The 16,715-nt window shown below is 41.6% G+C and overlaps 2 protein-coding genes and 2 pseudogenes across 4 annotated transcripts; 2 read left to right on the plus strand and 2 right to left on the minus strand.

The window, feature by feature from the left end:
• The first annotated feature begins 1,376 nt into the window (after positions 1-1,376).
• On the plus strand, positions 1,377-2,800 carry LOC135523025 (prostaglandin D2 receptor 2-like; annotated as a pseudogene).
• A 76-nt stretch (positions 2,801-2,876) lies between these two features.
• lin37 (lin-37 DREAM MuvB core complex component) lies at positions 2,877-5,669 on the minus strand. 2 transcript variants are annotated; one of them, XM_064947878.1, is made up of 10 exons: positions 5,593-5,669; positions 5,230-5,279; positions 5,029-5,104; positions 4,852-4,899; positions 4,690-4,719; positions 4,505-4,590; positions 4,197-4,357; positions 3,953-4,084; positions 3,786-3,859; positions 2,877-3,603 (listed from the first exon to the last, which is right to left on the minus strand). In XM_064947878.1, the coding sequence occupies exons 2-10, from the start codon at positions 5,261-5,263 to the stop codon at positions 3,516-3,518; spliced, it is 729 nt and encodes a 242-aa protein (XP_064803950.1). In that variant the 5' UTR covers positions 5,264-5,279; positions 5,593-5,669; the 3' UTR covers positions 2,877-3,515. The 2 variants fall into 2 exon arrangements, with proteins under 2 accessions (XP_064803950.1, XP_064803951.1); XM_064947879.1 differs by having other exon boundaries at positions 3,786-3,876.
• Positions 5,670-6,361: 692 nt separating this feature from the next.
• Positions 6,362-11,000, plus strand: LOC135523026 (proline and serine-rich protein 3-like; annotated as a pseudogene).
• Positions 11,001-12,621: 1,621 nt separating this feature from the next.
• On the minus strand, positions 12,622-16,692 carry hspb6 (heat shock protein, alpha-crystallin-related, b6). 2 transcript variants are annotated; one of them, XM_064947881.1, is made up of 4 exons: positions 14,951-16,692; positions 14,382-14,547; positions 13,979-14,101; positions 12,622-13,759 (listed from the first exon to the last, which is right to left on the minus strand). In XM_064947881.1, the coding sequence occupies exons 2-4, from the start codon at positions 14,538-14,540 to the stop codon at positions 13,592-13,594; spliced, it is 450 nt and encodes a 149-aa protein (XP_064803953.1). In that variant the 5' UTR covers positions 14,541-14,547; positions 14,951-16,692; the 3' UTR covers positions 12,622-13,591. The 2 variants fall into 2 exon arrangements, with proteins under 2 accessions (XP_064803953.1, XP_064803954.1); XM_064947882.1 differs by lacking the exon at positions 14,951-16,692 and adding an exon at positions 14,757-14,931.
• Between the last annotated feature and the right edge of the window lie 23 nt (positions 16,693-16,715).

Here is a 16,715-nt window from a genome sequence, read left to right on the forward strand (position 1 = left end):
TTGGGAGGGGGAACACCAGGGAGGCGGTGATGAGTTCCTAGGGTTAGAGGCAGATGCTTGGAGCCCAGAAAGTGGCTTTAGCAGCAGAGACAGAGGAGGAATCCAGAGAGGAGATGAAAGGATGCCAGGTCCGCAGGTCCCTTTGCCCAGGACTGTGAGAGGTGAGCCGTTCAGGAAAGGTCCAAGCTCATTGATGAACTCTCCGAGGAACCTGGAGCCCAAATCTCTGCATGGAATTCAAAGGAGGCATTCACTAGGTCCCCCGTGTGGTTCTGGGATTTTTGCTCACCGTTCTTGTGATCATTTTGACCCCGCGGCGTGAGATCTTGCGTGACAGCCCCAGATCAAGGCTAGCTGAGATTATCAGTGGTCTTGTATGTCTTTCATTTCCTAATAATTGCTCCCACCTTTGATTTCTTTCATTTCCTAATAATTGCTTTCTTCAAACCAAGCTGCTTACCTATTGCAGATTCAGTCTTCCCAGCCTGGTGCAGGTCTACAATTTTGTTTCTGGTGTCCTTTGACAGCTCTTTGTTCTTGGCCATAGTGGAGTTTGGAGTGTGACTGTTTGAGGTTGTGGACAGGTGTCTTTTATACTGATAACTTTAAACAGGTGCCATTAATACAGGTAACGAGTGGAGGACAGAGGAGCCTCTTAAAGAAGAAGTTACAGGTCTGTGAGAGCCAGAAATCTTGCTTGTTTGTAGGTGATCAAATACTTATTTTCCACCATAATTTGCAAATAAATTCATAAAAAATCATACAATGTGATTTTCTGGATTTTTTCTCTCATTTTGTCTGTCATAGTTGAAGTGTACCTATGATGAAATTTACATGCCTCTCATCTTTTTGAGTGGGAGAACTTGCACAATTGGTGGCTGACTAAATACTGACTAAAGGCACTTTAAACATCAAGGATGTTTGGAGAGAAAGGGAGGGAGGAAGAGTGCAACAGCGCGCACGCGAGAGAGAGCTGTTTCATTTGTGGTGGGAGAGAGTGGATGATATTCATTGCTATAGAGAATAGGAAGGAAATGGGTAAGACGCTTTAGTCTTATTTTCTACCCTTATGATCTCTGACCTCAGATGCTTTAACCTTTCATTCAGACTTATGCTTCATTTGTAGAAGTCGTTTCATGACAAACACGCTATTCCTAATGTCATTTCAATTTGTCAGTTGCTTTACTCATACTTTTTTAGAAACTCATATGCATTAGAATTGTTGCATTGTGTGAATAAAGACCATATGAAGGCGAAGTCATGTACTAAATGTCTTCTATAAATCGAATGACTTTATTTGTTTCAAGTCCTACCTGGTCATAGGTGGGAAATGTATAAAAACTGGGATTACAAATTACCAAAATGTAACCTTCAACATGTTCGCCAGCATCTTCCTCCTGGCGGCCATCAGTCTGGACCGCTGTCTGTCCATGTGGGTGGTTGTGTGGGCCCATAACAAGTGCACGCCATGCAGGGCCGAGGTCATCTGTGTGGGGATCTGGTTAGCCTCATTGGTCTGCAGCCTCCCGTTCACCATCTTTCAGGAGATCATGCACTATGGTAATAGGACAATGTGCAGTTATTAATTTTCCCATGATTCCTCCACCTACAGGAACATAGTTGTGTTCCGCTTCTTGCTGGGCTTTCTCATCCCATTCCTGGTCACCATAGCCTCTTACATTGCCATATGGATACGCACCAGGCGCCTTAAGAGAGGAAAAACGTGCAGATCCCTCCGGATCGTCTCTGTTGTCCTGGCCTTTTTCATCTGCTGGATGCCCTTCCACGTCTTACAGTTTCTGGACATCATGACAAATGGCAGCCCAGGCCTCAACCTGGTCGTGCATATTGGAATTCCCCTGTCCGCTAGCCTGGCCTTCCTCAACAGCTGCCTGAACCCCATCCTGTACGTCTTCATGTGTGACGAGTTCCAGAAGAAGCTGCGTCAGTCCGTGCTGGTTGTATTCGAGAACGCTTTACCAGAGGACCAGGGGATGAACTTTGTGTCATCAATGCGCTCCCATCTCTCCCGTTAAGTCTAAGTCTCTGACTCCAGAGAAGGACATTTACGCCTCACTGGTGACCAGTCTGATGGTAAAGTGGAAACTGAGGTGTGAGATGTCTGCAAAAGACAGGGCTAGTACATCTGTATTACAGTGTAATTTGACTGTATCTATACTGTAGTTATGAGACTTGAAATGGTCAGTAGCTGTGGTTATTGTGGTGGTATTAATCAAATCAATCAAATGTCTTTTATAAAGCCCTTTTTACATCAGTTGTCACAATGTGCTTTACAGATACCCAGCCTAAAACCTCAAAAGTGCAAGTAATGCAAATGCAGTTACAGGATTTAACTTCTAATGTTATAGTGATGTTATGTTGAAGTTATGGGGACCTTATTTTGATGTTATGGGAAAGCTATGTTGACATTATAGGGAAATGATTGGGACATTATCACACACAAATAGACAATAACACTCCTAAACCTCTCATTTCAAAATCTTACAAGACTGTTCGACCAGACGGATCTATTAACTGAAGGTATTTTGGTATCAAAAATGTTAAAAAAATTCTTACGGTAATTTATTCATTTCTGTGTTTATATTTTGCTTGTAGCTAATATAAAAGAGTTGACACCTAAAAGGACTCTTCGTAAGTGTTTTTCTTTGGTCAGATAAAGGTTTAACTTCAGACGACATTCCTTTGTGATCCAAAACAAACTGAACATTTATTGCCTGTATGTGATCAATATCTTGGACCTATTTCATCCATATGGACTGTGTTTCTGACCTGCAGATGACAAGATCCCTCTGGAAAAACCCTCTCCCAAAATAACTGCTGTGGAGAAATCCTTTGACTTACATTTCAGAAATCAATCAACTGTAAAAACAGCACTCTGGCAGATTTATTATAGCGATAAATAAATTACAATAGCTCAATACTTTATAACTTTTTTACACAGTTTACTTACTTTAAATTAGGGAGACGTGTGTGAGACTTTTCTTTTGAACATCTATGCAAAAACAATATTCCAGAGGACACTGCTTGTCTGGGAAACTGGTGATCCCAAAACAAATATTAACCATTGGAATTGATTTAGAGTATCCCAGAATTTAGACAAATGTTGTACACTACTTAACCTGTTTACAAACTTTTCATGACACATTGTGGGATCGACAACATTACCAGATATTCTGTAATATGACAAAAAACATTAATGTAATTATTATCTAAGAATCCCAATACTCCAGTCACAGGTGAACTTGGGCCCACCAGAAGCATCAACTTGCTGAAAGTATTGCTACACTTTCAAAACGAGGACTTTGGGTCCTTAAATGTGGCAGTATATGGTAAAAATGGGCTCCACGAAGCTCCTCTTACATTGTCACACGCAATGGCCTGCTTGGGGAGAGGACTAGGGCAGCGTCCTGGGGTAGATGACTTCCTCGTAGCTCCTACCTGCTCTATTCTTTTCTCCTCCCTCTGCGGTGGGATACTACCTGGAGGATTCCCAGCTAGCGGTCGTACATTTCCTTCATCTCTTTCAGGATCTTGATGCTCTCGCTATACCTCAGCTGATTCTTGTTGGACGCTTCTTTCCATCTGAACACAGTTATGTATATTAAGATTGATCGCAGCTTGATAAACAATGTATACTGACAGAATTTGTATCAACTTTTTTTCCAATCAAGATTACATTCGGATCAATAGTTGATATTCGACTCCCCAATCTATCCATGTCAACTAAGTTAGCTTTTGTGATTATTTAGATGCTTTGGACTTACTTTTGCCTTATCTTTTTCCAGCGTTCTATGTGGTTGTATATGAGGGGACCAGAAACAAGAGCTGTATCTGTAGACTGGTGACAAAGACAGACTGATTGAAACAATCAACCATTTTACTGTGGCAAATATGAAAGTGATGGCTAGGCGTAGCAGATGTTATACAGTACCTTGCTGACGATAGGCTTTTCTGTGGATGGGATCCTCAGATTGACAGGATCTCCAGAAGGGTTGAGAGGACAGGAGGTGGGCGGAGGGAGGCGATACACATTCTGTCCCTTACCATTGAGCATGTCTGCAGCCTGGCAAGATTCAGGTGAAAACAAATACTGAACAGAGAGCTCTATTGAAAAATATATATATTTATGCCCACATTGTGGGCATCTTTGTCCTGCTTTTTGGGTGTGAGCTTACCTCCTCTTCCCCCATGCTGTGTGGGGGGCTTGGGGATGCAGCTCGCTCTCTCACTGCCGGGTTGTTCCTCATCCAGGCCCGGCAAATGGGGTAAAGTGGGGTACTGGTGGTGTACTGGGCCAGGTCCACACTGCGGTCAAACAACTTGATAATGTAGGCATCTAGCAGAGAGGGAGGAGAACAAATGATTGTATATGTAGGTGACTTTCTAGAGCTTGAAAGGTAGAGTCAGTGAGTGAGAGACAAAAGGTTTTTAAAAGTCAAACTATCTGTGTTTGGCAGGGGATTGACATCTGCAGCAGACTTACTTTGTTTATGTTGGTTGCTCTCTGTTAAGCTATCATCCATCTCTTTCCGTTTCTTTCTCCGGTGCTGTGGAAACCGTGACGATGGTCTATGACATCAACAACAAGGGAAAGGGGACAGGTCAAGGCCTTTCGGTGTCTAACAGCCACACAGTCAGATGTGTTTAAAAAAATCAAATAAGACTTACCGCTTCCCAGCAGAAGATGGAGACACATCCCTATGGAAGAAATAGGCAATTGGAATTACTACAGAAGTAGTGGGACTAACGGAACCACAATAGGCTATTGAGTAAGTCTAAATAGCATACTTCTTTTAATATAAAAAAAAAAACAGAAAAAAATGCCCATACTTGCTCAGAGACTCTTCTGCCATCTTTGTCTCGTCTTCATTTTGCTCCCTTTAAAACAGCAAAAACAGCATTTCCCATCACCTAAGCTTGATTAGAGGAAAAGTTCCTGAAGCTGTACGTTTCAATGTCAAGCCAGTTAATGTACTGCATCTTCACAAATAAAATAAAAACACCAACCTCTCACTATCACTCTTCTCTACCAGCCCCTGTAATACTGCATCTAGTCGGCTGCGTGCACCACTCCCCTCTGCATCTGTCATATATAAATAAACAGTCGACTTTACTTAGGAGAGATATAATAATTCCAGTATATAGTGTTAGGTACCACTGTATCGTCATCTGAATGGGTTTTTGGTTTTGAAATGTTCAAGCTCTCACCTGACTTCTCAGTCTTGATCTTGACGTGATGCATGATCTACCCGTTCACACTGACATTCAGAAATCCCCAAAACAAAGATAAAATAAAAGTTAGTTGGTAGCTAGCTACAACGAAAAGCTTGCTAAATTGATTATATAAGGGGAAACACTGATTCAAAATGTTTCTAGATATTAACGTTCAATGACCCTAGGGGACACTGTTGTTGTGCCTGGATACCGAACCTAAGTAGCTAGTTAACGTTAGCTAATTTAAGCAGTCTTCGACTTGTGTCTATTTGATACATCACTTTTCATCAGCAGAACATTATTGTCGAATTAATGTCTAAAGGCCACGTATCTATACATATAACGTAGTTTTGTTACCATCCAACAACTAGCTAGCTGCCTGGTTAGCGCGGTGGTCGGATTTGTTTCAGTAGACTTTCCTCTTCCGCGCGCAGGTCGTTTCCTTTCTGCTGGTTGGGCAATGCGGAGTCGACTACACGACTATCATTGGTCCAGATTAATGTCTGTCACTTACCAACTTTCTGTGGATTGGCCAGAATCGATTGTTGTCGATAATGATGTTCTCGGAAAAGATCAACTCAACATTATCGAATCTGTCAAATAATTGAATAAAAGGTTATCATACGAGGAATGTAACATTTAAAAGTGGAACTAATTGTCTAGACTATGCATATTTTCCTAATCTAACTATTTTATTTAGCCGTTTGGTTGCCTGGTAACTGACACAAATCCAAGCCAGATAAAAACCCGGAAGGCACAGTGTTTTTCTTTCATTGAATCAACCCAGGCAGTGATCAAATCGAAATGCTCCAGTAACATTTACATGGAAAGTACGTGCTTTTTAAAAAGTTAATACGTTATCGGTGTCAGTGATCTAGCCTTTCTAAATGAACAAACTAGTTTTAAACTGCAATGCTGTTAGCTAGCCAAGTTACAGGGAAAACGTTTTGCAGTGCCAGTTAGCTCTTTTCACTCTCTTGTTAAATCAAATGCATGTGTGCTAGATATTTACCTGACACACACTTTAACACTGTCTCATCCTATGATTATAGCAAAGAGTAGTCTACATGTGGGCTGTAACACTTCGCTGCCCATTGTGTGAGTTGGTGCCGGTGCTACTATCAACATGAAATCCAGGTGAGACGTGGAACAAATAAAAATTAATGCAGAACTACCGTTTTCAAAACCAGAACGATGTGTTTTTTACCACAATGAAAATAGTTATCTTTTGTCTCTCTTGCTCTCCTAGTGGTGCTGCTCTGTTCACAAGGAACAATCCCTTTCTGCCAGACCCACCTCTGGGAAAAACACATTTACAACCCCTCACGCACCAAGAAGCTTCCAAAGCAACAGAGGAAAACCGTAAGAACTGAACTATGGGGCTGTCGGGGTCTTTTCCAAATACACATACTCCAATACAGTAAATACACGTGTTGTCAGTATAGTCTCCTGATCAAACTAACTTTTTTCCTGGTTTGTCTTAGACCCTGAACACTGTTGGTCTTGCCCAGCTGTCCAGCCCTCCTCCTCTCCAGACACACTCACTGAGCCCAGAGGACCCGTGCTTCCTTGGGGCAGCCAACCACTTTGTACTCTGTTCTCCTCCTGCCACTAGGCCCAGCCTACTTTAATAGTCCTGGCCCTCCACTGATCTTGGGTTCTCCCCGGCCAACACTGCCGCCTCCCCGAACACAGACACACTGACATAGGACCCAACAGCGGGAAAGTCCCTAGTTTCCACTGGGGGAGGAGAGCAGGAAGATTCAGTGTTGGCAAAGTATGCTTAATACTATTTCTAGAATTACATGATGGTAATTTGTTTTATTTGTGACGTGTCATACAGCATTTGTGACTCTGCATCCTCATGTATGTCTTCATTGTAGTGTGTATAATGATATCCACAATAAGCTTGCAGGTGACGAATATAGGATTTTTGTATGGCTTTATGGTGTTATGCCCTTTACATGTCTCATTAGTAACTACAATAATTCCTATTTCCAGGAACATTGAACGCGTTCGTCATGGAAGGCCGCAGAGTCGAGAGGAACGTCTGCAGACGTCGGCAATGGTGGGAGAGGGCCAGCAGCCTTTCTGGTGGCTGTCCTCCTCCCCTCCACCCTCCAGTTCTACACCCACTCAAACCACTGACATAGGTACTTCACTTGGATCATTCATTGTTCTTTACATCTCATTGAAACTCATTAAAAGTTTTGCTGGCTCGATAAAACAATGAATCTAGTGACCATTGTGATGCATTTGACCAAGTGTCTTGCTCTGCTCTCCATTTCAAATCAAAGTTTATTGGTCGTGTACACAGTTTAGCAGGTGTTATAGCAGGTGCAGCGAAGATCTTATGTTACTAACTCCTAACAATGCAGTAAAATGTCAAACAATTAAAACGTTTTTTTTTTTAAAGGAAAGAAATCAAGAATGTAAGGACATCCATCTAACAACCCAAATAGCACCATCAAAATGAAATCTATACACTGGATTAATATGTACAGCAGTAGATATATTAGTGAGATATGTCAAGAATCCAGTATATAAATAAATATGCTGTGTGTATAAACAGTAAAATACAATTTCTTATTAATTCCCTATTTCTTTATGTACACAGGCCTTTCCCTTAGAAAAGACTCAGCCACCACCCTCAGTCCAGTTGGGTAGTTTTGGCATGGCACCACCCTCTCCCCATACAGGGGACTCCTTGATCTTAGTGCCATGGTGTGTGATGTACACTTGTAACAACAAGGTTCATTGAATTGGTGGGGTCAGTGTAGCCATCTAGTGGTGTTAATCGGAACAGCATTGTTCTGTTCATGCTATGTTTTGGTAAGAGTTTGTGTTTGAGATGTATTGGACAGGTTTATGTAATGCTGTCAAGTGTGCAAGAGCCAGAATGGCTGAGATCTATTGGAAGAAAGACTACCCATGCAGAGTGCCTCTCCTCATAAATATTTGCATACCAACACCAGACGACATGTCCTGCCCAACCAAAGTGTTTATATGAACTAGTTAGAAGCTGTTCCCTTTGATTATGCAACTGTGTTTGATGCCTTTGTTGATACCCCTTCTGGTCAAAACACCGCTCCATATCCAGCTTGCTGCATATCCCTGAGGGAATGAGCTAAACTCTATGCAACTGACGTGAGCTTTTATAGAACTGATCCATAAAGCGTTTTCAAAACGAAACCCGCTGAGGGCTCATAGTTACACAACATTGTGAATGTTCTAGAATGTTGGTGATAGAAATGGTGACAGGAGATGATGCCTCCGATGCACCCACTGGCGTCTCTTTCTGATGCCCTGGCAGGGCCTGTCAGACTCCTCTCACGATGACCTTGGAGACTCTGAGATACTGCATCTACAGGAGAAGGCCAGTAGACTGCTACACAGAAGGTGGATATGCTGGGAGGAATAGAATACACTGAGCAGGGTTGGGGTCAATTAAATGTAATTCAGTCAGTTGCAATGTGGAGAATTGGATTAGTCTTTAAAAAACATTTTTAAAAATGTTTTCAGATCACTCAGTAGTGGATCTATCCTCATCAGTTCTGAGGGCCTGGGCTGCTCCAATTTGTCCTCCCCTGTGAGCATAGATGAGCCAGTCCGAAGGCCTATATTTACCAGTCTTATCAACTCAACCACTGGTGAGTCATGTGGGTTGGGAAGTTCAAAACATCTGATTTGCATGAATTTCCCTGGTCTCAACCACATTATATTGCTTTTTCAAACTCCCAGAGTCACTCTTATTCTGTGCTCTTGCCACGTCCCTAATTTCTCATGGTCACCATTTAGTTTCCTTTTGCAACTTTCTTTATTCTCACACATATTGCAATAACTCTTCTTGTGCAACCGCTTCCTCAAGTTGTGGGGAACCTAAGCTCAGCAGACCTCAATGCTGGAACCGTGCCCAAACTGTCTGTGGTTGGTCCCCCTGACCCATGCACATGCCCAGAGGAGGACATCCTGTTTCAGTGGCGCCTGAGGAGGAAGATGGAGCAGGCCAGTTGGTGGTCACACCCACATCAGGTTCACACCCTTCATCATCACTCTGTCAGCTGGCAGGTACACAAGGTACTTACCCTCCTGTCTTCTACACCTGCTATTAGAAATATGTTTTGAAGTCTCTTTGAAATGTCTGCTATTGTGTGGTAGTATTTTCCAATGCATTTAGCTAATCACAGATCATTTCATTTATTTCCCTTCGTTAGGTACAGCGGAATCCCCACCCTGCATATTCCACACATATAGTTACCCGCTCCTTCACCCCAGCCCCCCAGGAGACCAGTGACCCCCATGGACCATTCTCCCCTGCAGCTGCCCTCCCCATCTCCAGCCCCACCGTCTCCAAGTTGCAGCCGGATACCCCGGTCTGTCCCCACATGCACCTCCTCCGTGACATCCTTCCTTATACCGCTCAGCCCCTCTCCCCTCCACCCAGCCACCAGAGGAGCCCAAAGAGGAGGTCTCTAGGGCCGACCGGACCATCAGGCAGCCCAAAGCCCAGTTCAGCTCCACAGACACCTCCACTGAGGAGCCCACTAGTAAACATGAGTCCTCTTCACCACTGCCCGCCTTGTCTCTTCGCCTTGCCGACCATGCTGAGAGGCCCAGCTATACAGATTGGAGTGTGAGCCAACACAGCACCAGATGTAAAGACAGGGTCACCCCATGGAGAGAGGAGCCAAGCAGAGACTGGAGGCAACAGGAAAGCAGGCCAGGGGTAGTGAGAGAGGGCCGCCCTGGAGATCGTGCTCCATCACCCTCTCCCATACACATTACCCTGGGACAGGTCAGTTAACACCGTGGGTCATCAGCATCACCGATGCTAGATGCCATTAATACATTGAAGAAAGACAGTCATTATTTTTTCATTGTTACAATAATATGAATTTACTTTATTAATTTATCCAGGTTAGTTTAATTTAGATAAATATATTAGATGAGCAAAGCATATTAATTTACCTTGGCAGGTAGTTTCAGAGGTAATGTTACCGACCATGGACTCCCCGGACCCGCCCAGAACCGCTGTGTCCTCTGACTCTCCCAGATATGCGCCCACACAGTCCCCCGCCTTGCCTCCCAGTGCACAGCAGCCCCGGGAGGTCGTAGCTCAGCTGCTGCAGGAGACTGAAGGTGAGACTGTCTGGCGCAGTGGGGACTGCTAACCTTAACTCTCTAGGTAGCAGAGGTGGAATAGACTCTGGCCGTATAATACAGTGTGTGTATATATAGCCTCCAGTCAAGTTCCACCGGGACTGAATCCAAACACCTTTTTCCTGAAAATCTCATTTCTATACATGCATTACTTACTCTAAATAATAAGTTAGGATTTTGCCCTAAATGCTAAAGGGGTCTTTTGCTGACTATATAGGGCAGCATAACAATTGAGTGATGCCATAGTCTTCTGTTACAGGAGTACATTGACAGTGTGGACCAGTGACAGTTATTGGTTTTTACTTCACCTTGCTCTTGTTCATGTGTACATTTCTGGCTATTTATACCTTTGTACAATTAACATGTGATCTAATATAACATATTATGAACACCTGGCATAGCTTTGCTGGAAAGTAACTAAAGTTAGAACAAAAATAATCGGTCATGTAATCAACTGCTCCTAAAGTTACTTTTGTTATCTGCACAGTGACATTTTAACTGCGTATTTTTTTCCCCTTAAGATTCAGACGATCAAGAGTTTAAAGACGACCCCTTACTGAATGTCTTAAGGCAGCAGAGGATGGGTGAAGGAGCAAATCGGGTAAAGAACTGGTATATGTTCCCTAGATACAGTACATCCTTCGTGACCTTTCCATTACTCATTAAGATAATGAACTTAATATATTTTCAGGGTAATTACAGTGCCTTCAGAAACTATTCTCTTTTTTCCACATTTTGTGTTACAGCCTGAATTTAAAATGGATTCATTAGATTTTTTTTTTATCACTGGCCTACACAATACCCCATAGTGTCGAATGTGGAATTATGTTATTAGAAATCGTGACAAATTAAAAGCTGAAAAATGTCTTGCATTAAGTATTCAACCCCTTTGTTATGGCAAGCCTAAATAAATTCAGGAGTAAAAATGTGCTGAACAAGTCACATAATAAGTTGCATGGTCTCAATCTGTGTGCAATAATAGTGTTTAACATGATTTCTGAATGACTACCTCATCTATATACCCCACACATACAATTATCTTTAAGGTCCCTCAGTTGAGCAGTTAATTTCAAGCACAGATGCAACCACAATGGAGGTTTTCCAATGCCTCACAAAGAAGGGCACATATTGATAGATGGGTAAACAAAGAGGAAGAAAAAAGCAGACATTGAGTATCCCTTTGAGCATAGTGAAGTTACTAGTTACACTTTGGATGGTGTATCAATACACCCAGTCACTACAAAGATACAGGTGTCCTTGCTAACTCAGTTGCCGGAGAGGAAGGAGACCGCTCAGGGATTTCACCATTTTGCACGCCCAATTTTTCAGTTTTTGATTTGTTAAAGTTTGAAATATCCAATAAATGTCGTTCCACTTCATGATTGTGTCCCACTTGTTGTTGATTCTTCACAAAAAAATAGTTTTATATCTTTATGTTTGAAGCCTGAAATGTGGCAAAAGGTTGCAAAAGTTCAAGGGGGCCGAATACTTTCGCAAGGCACTGTAGCAAGTAAAACACTGGAATGGTAGATTTGCAGTGGAAGAATCTGCAAAGTAGAAATAAAAATAATGGGGTGCAAAGGAGCTAAATAAATAAATACAGTAGGGGAAGAGGTAGTTGTTTGGGCTAAATTATAGATGGGCTATGTACAGGTGCAGTAATCTGTGAGCTGCTCTGACAGTTGGTGCTTAAAGCTAGTGAGGGAGATAAGTGTTTCCAGTTTCAGAGATTTTTGTAGTTCGTTCCAGTCATTGGCAGCAGAGAACTGGAAAATTCTGAATACCTACATAAATATATTTCAGTTCTTTATTTGTAATACATCTGAAAAATAAATCAAAAAACCTGTTTTGCTTGGTCATTATGGGGCATTGTATGTAGATTGAGGGGAGAAAACGATTTCATCTATTTTAGAATAAAGCTGTAACATAACGAAATGTGGAAGAAGTCAAGGGGTCTGAATACTTTCCGAATGCACTGTATTGTTAAATCATGATGTTATGCTGATTGTTTTGTCTTTGGAGTAAAATTGTACATTTTCTTTTCTCATTGCAGACACAGATATGGATCCTAGAGTGATATATTTGGCTATGCAAAGCGTTGAAGCAACCTTGGAACATGCTCTAAAAATAGATGTTTTTTCTTTCAGTGAGGTGGACTCACTGTTGGATGAATTCCAGGAAGCGTGATCACTGGTGGTGAACACACACATGGAACAAAAACAACAATCAATTCAACAGCATTTTTATTTTTGTACCGAAATATAGTGCATTTATTTTTGTTAACAAATTATATTTTTACAATGAATAGTTAAATATACAACAACCTTACTGTTGGGTTTTGTGAACATACTTGATAATCTGAGTGTTAAAACCTTTACACATGATTTAGAGGGCATTAGACACACCACACAATCAAATCAACATTTTCAATGGTTTTATATATTTACAATGAATGGTTCCATAAAAATATTAAGATTGATGAGTTAAATGAGATTCTTTAGGATGAGGGATGATTTTAAATGAGAGATCTGTCCTGTTAATATGTACAAACCTCAGAGAGAGAGGGCAGGGAATTTTAATGCTGTGACGGCTTAGTTAATGGGTGTTTTGGTACAGGAAGGCACCAGCTCCTTGGTGAGTGTTTGATATGTCTGTTGGAGGAGAATGTGCCTGTATTTTTGCTTTATCCTTATTTGGTGTGTGTACAGTTTACCAAGTTACCAATTACTTCACACTGGAAGAAGTTAAGATACCCATAACTACTTTTTTATTTTCTTCAACTAAAGTTAATTTTACAAATTGCAAACTTCTTTGCAATACACTATTTTAAATGTGAAATGTCAGACTACAAATTGCAAGAACAGATCACTCTGGAGTAAGATGTTAACAGAATGTGTAATTTAGCATATTAAACAACTGTTTCAAATGAGAATTAGAAAGGGGTAATACTGAAAAAGAAAGGAAATTATTGCCTACTTCACTCATGTCTTCTATTTGCAAAAGAAGTAGTGTGTAGTTCCAGTAGTTAACTACTTTTTTTTTTTTTGCTGTGTAGCAAACTACCAGATATGAACTGCCACCAAGCTACTGCAAAATGTAGTTAAATTACTAGTTGAACTACATGTAGTTTACTACGACACCCCCCCCCCAACACTGGTTCCTATGGATTGTGTGTTTGTTCTTATGGTGTGTATGCTCATGATTCTGAGTGGGACAGGTGTCTGGAGTTTTCCCCCTGCAGCATAGGGGCCGATATGATGAGGATGCCTTCAGGCGACACAGCCGACTCCAGAGCCATGGAGTCCACTCCCTCTGGAATCCTGTAGCGCCGGTTAAACTGTCGCGTCACCAGCCCCGACCCATCCTGCAAACACACGTTATAGTGAACACAGTCAGTGAGGAATGCTCGTTTTCAGGCTAACAAGTGGCCTGGTTTCCAGTCTGTTTGGTCAGTAGTTGTCTGAAGCCGAAACAGACTGCATAGCAACCAGGCTATATTCAATGTCTGTCATCACACTATGGCAGTGTGATTATGAACAGAGAACAACTCTTCCGTAATACATGTAACACAGTAGTTGCTTACTTTTTTCTCTTTGTGTTTCCCTTGGACCTCCACAAAGTCTCCTGTCACCTTGACCATCAGCTCTTCTGGGTTGAAGTGTTTTACATCAACCTGAACTGTGAATCGACTGTGGTCACAACACACCTGGCAACAGGGGAAGATACCAATATTACTACTCAAATTGACTCTATTACTGCTGGTTTAATCTACTTTTATGTAATTATATTCAAATGATAAGGCAAGAGCACCTGCAGTAAATGGGCATTCATTAAAGTGTCAGAATATAGAAAGTAAAACATAAAATGCATTAATCAAGGCTACCTTATTGATACAGAACAAAGTCATGAAAAATGAATCCATAAATGGTTTGATCAGTGAGAAATTAGAACACTGCATGCGTGCAGTGTAACGGGAATAAACCTACCTGTGCAGAGCCAGTTTGCTCCGTCACTGGGGTGAGCAGCTCCGACGGCGTGAATGAGTACAGCCCGAATGTCCCGTTCAGCCCGGGAAGAAGAGGCGGCAGGACCCTCTCCCATGCGATACCGCTGGCTGGAAAAGTGGGTGGCAGATCGAAGTCCATTTCGCGTCTGAGGTAAAAAAAAAAAATAAAAATATGCAGTGATTACTACAGCCTTTCACACCAGTATGGGCCGGGGATGTTACGAATATTCTAGGCCACAGGAAGAAATCGCACATGGGAAAAATGATAGACCTACATTTATTGGACTATTCGAGAAACTATTAGCCTAATAGAAGTTGTTAGAATGAAGCAAGAAATAATTCAACTATAATATACCCGTTTCTTCACTGCTGAGGTTCAAAAAGTGATTGATTCGTAAAGACTACAGCGATGGTTTTTATAGTCCTTGTCAAATCTGGAATATTGTAAATAATACCGATTACGCTTGAACCTCAAAGACCTTTCAAATTGTTGCTGGGAAGGGTCACCGTGTAAAATCCCGTTTGAGACGTAGAGTCGTTAGCACTTACCGTTATGAGATGCCTGCAAGTCCTATTATGTTCTGACTGCCAATAGGATGGATTGCTGCGTCCGTGTATCTGACTCGTCCCTTTTCCCTGACAAACTGTGGAAGTGCCAGTTAAGGTCTGTATTTATGATAGCAGGAGTTACATAATGAGGCGGGAACTTCGCTGTGGGGCACCCTGCTAGCTTTGGATTCACCACCAGACCCCCTGGGAATTATGATTTTGTTTTAGTTGTGGTCAAATGCTTCGATAACGTGGGGACCTGCCTTAAGGAACACTCCTCCCTATCATATCAACCTAAATATGAAGAACTGTTACCATATTCTCCATTATAATCATATAGTGTACGTATGATAGTGCACCTTTTTAATTAAGTTTACATGGTCGTTTTCCTTGACACCTGTTGGGAGCCCCTTTTGGTGATTTGGCAATTGACATTCAACACTGCCAAAAGCGGTAATCTCAATACAGTGTTCTGCCAGGCAACAGTTCAGACGCTTCCTTATAGGGATAGACTGCATAACTGACTGGACTGCTCAATAATTGCTACAACAGATTCGTTGAAAACTGATTAAATATTGTAATTTTATTTTGACAGGCTTAATTGGAATGATGGTATCCATTAGGCCTACACTGCATAAACTGTGTTTATCCCGGGTTATCAACTGGGGCATGAGGATTTCTTTTTACCTACACTTATTAAACAGAGGTTGAACAAGGTCACAAACATTGCCAATGTCACACCCTGTAACAATATTTTACCAAATACTGGAATGTTTACCATATTTATTTTATAGGTCTACATACTTCAGATTTTTCTGTTACATTGTTTATGTAATGATCTTTTGATCAATGTGAAGCAGGTGTTAAGCACACTAATCTTCAATCACATTGGCCTTATTTGGAAGTGTTTCTATTCGAAAGAAAAATTATTCAATATTTGTATTAATTCTATAATTTCTACAGAGATGATCATAATCCCAAAGAGAGGGATGAACAAATATGTGATTAATGTTGGCCAGTCTCCCCGAGCCACTTTGTCCTGGTGATTAAAACGACCTTATAATAATTAGGTCATCATGACATGCAGGGTGAACACCATGTTCTACAATTACACTGACACCATATCCACAACAATGTCATATAAGCCTCCAGCATGTCACAGGTCTTAGCACCTCATCGATTGGGTATCTTATGACCATCCATCACACACACATCTGATTTGGGTTTACATCCACTGCCCCTTGACCCCATTTAGAGCAGACAGTCGTGTGACTTATACAACCCTGGCAGACTCAATGGACTTGTTAAGTACTGGAGCTGGTGGGGTTACATGTCCTTCCTGCCATGGCGTCAGTTGGTAATAGAAGTAGAGTCTGACTCTGAGTACCTAAAAATGGCATCAACCATGATCCTGAAGAGGGGGGGGGGGGGGGGGTAACATTTGCTACAGATGTATTGAGTTTCATAATAGGCGCCTAAGAGATTGGCCAGAAGCGGACCTCATTTAAGCACTTAAAAAAATCATAATTCTGCAATCATAAAGTACCTTACTGGCTAATATCTCATCACTGTTGGAATGGTTTACACCGAGAGTACAAAGGATACTATGAATATTATTATCTGGAATAAGTATGTTGTTATTGTGAGCAGTGTTACACAAATACTGACATATTAAACACAAAGCCAATTGGATATTGTTATCCAAAGCTATGCTCATACCATTCCTTTTATCCATAGAAGCCAAATGTCTAATGAAATGCACACG

Source organism: Oncorhynchus masou, chromosome 30 (genome assembly GCF_036934945.1).
Source record: "Oncorhynchus masou masou isolate Uvic2021 chromosome 30, UVic_Omas_1.1, whole genome shotgun sequence".
Taxonomy (NCBI): Eukaryota; Metazoa; Chordata; class Actinopteri; order Salmoniformes; family Salmonidae; genus Oncorhynchus; species Oncorhynchus masou.

Excerpts from the sequence above, each read along its gene's own strand:
- lin37 (XM_064947878.1), bottom strand. The coding sequence starts at position 5,263 with ATGCATCACGTCAAGATCAAGACTGAGAAGTCAG. Across the intron at positions 4,900-5,028 it reads GAGAAGAGTGATAGTGAGAG|GGAGCAAAATGAAGACGAGA; the intron begins GTTGGTGTTTTT and ends GCTGTTTTAAAG. Across the intron at positions 3,604-3,785 it reads TGGAAAAAGATAAGGCAAAA|ATGGAAAGAAGCGTCCAACA; the intron begins GTAAGTCCAAAG and ends AACTGTGTTCAG.
- hspb6 (XM_064947881.1), bottom strand. The coding sequence starts at position 14,540 with ATGGACTTCGATCTGCCACCCACTTTTCCAGCCAGCGGTATCGCATGG. Across the intron at positions 14,102-14,381 it reads AGCAAACTGGCTCTGCACAG|GTGTGTTGTGACCACAGTCG; the intron begins GTAGGTTTATTC and ends CCCTGTTGCCAG. Across the intron at positions 13,760-13,978 it reads GGAAACACAAAGAGAAAAAA|GATGGGTCGGGGCTGGTGAC; the intron begins GTAAGCAACTAC and ends GTGTGTTTGCAG.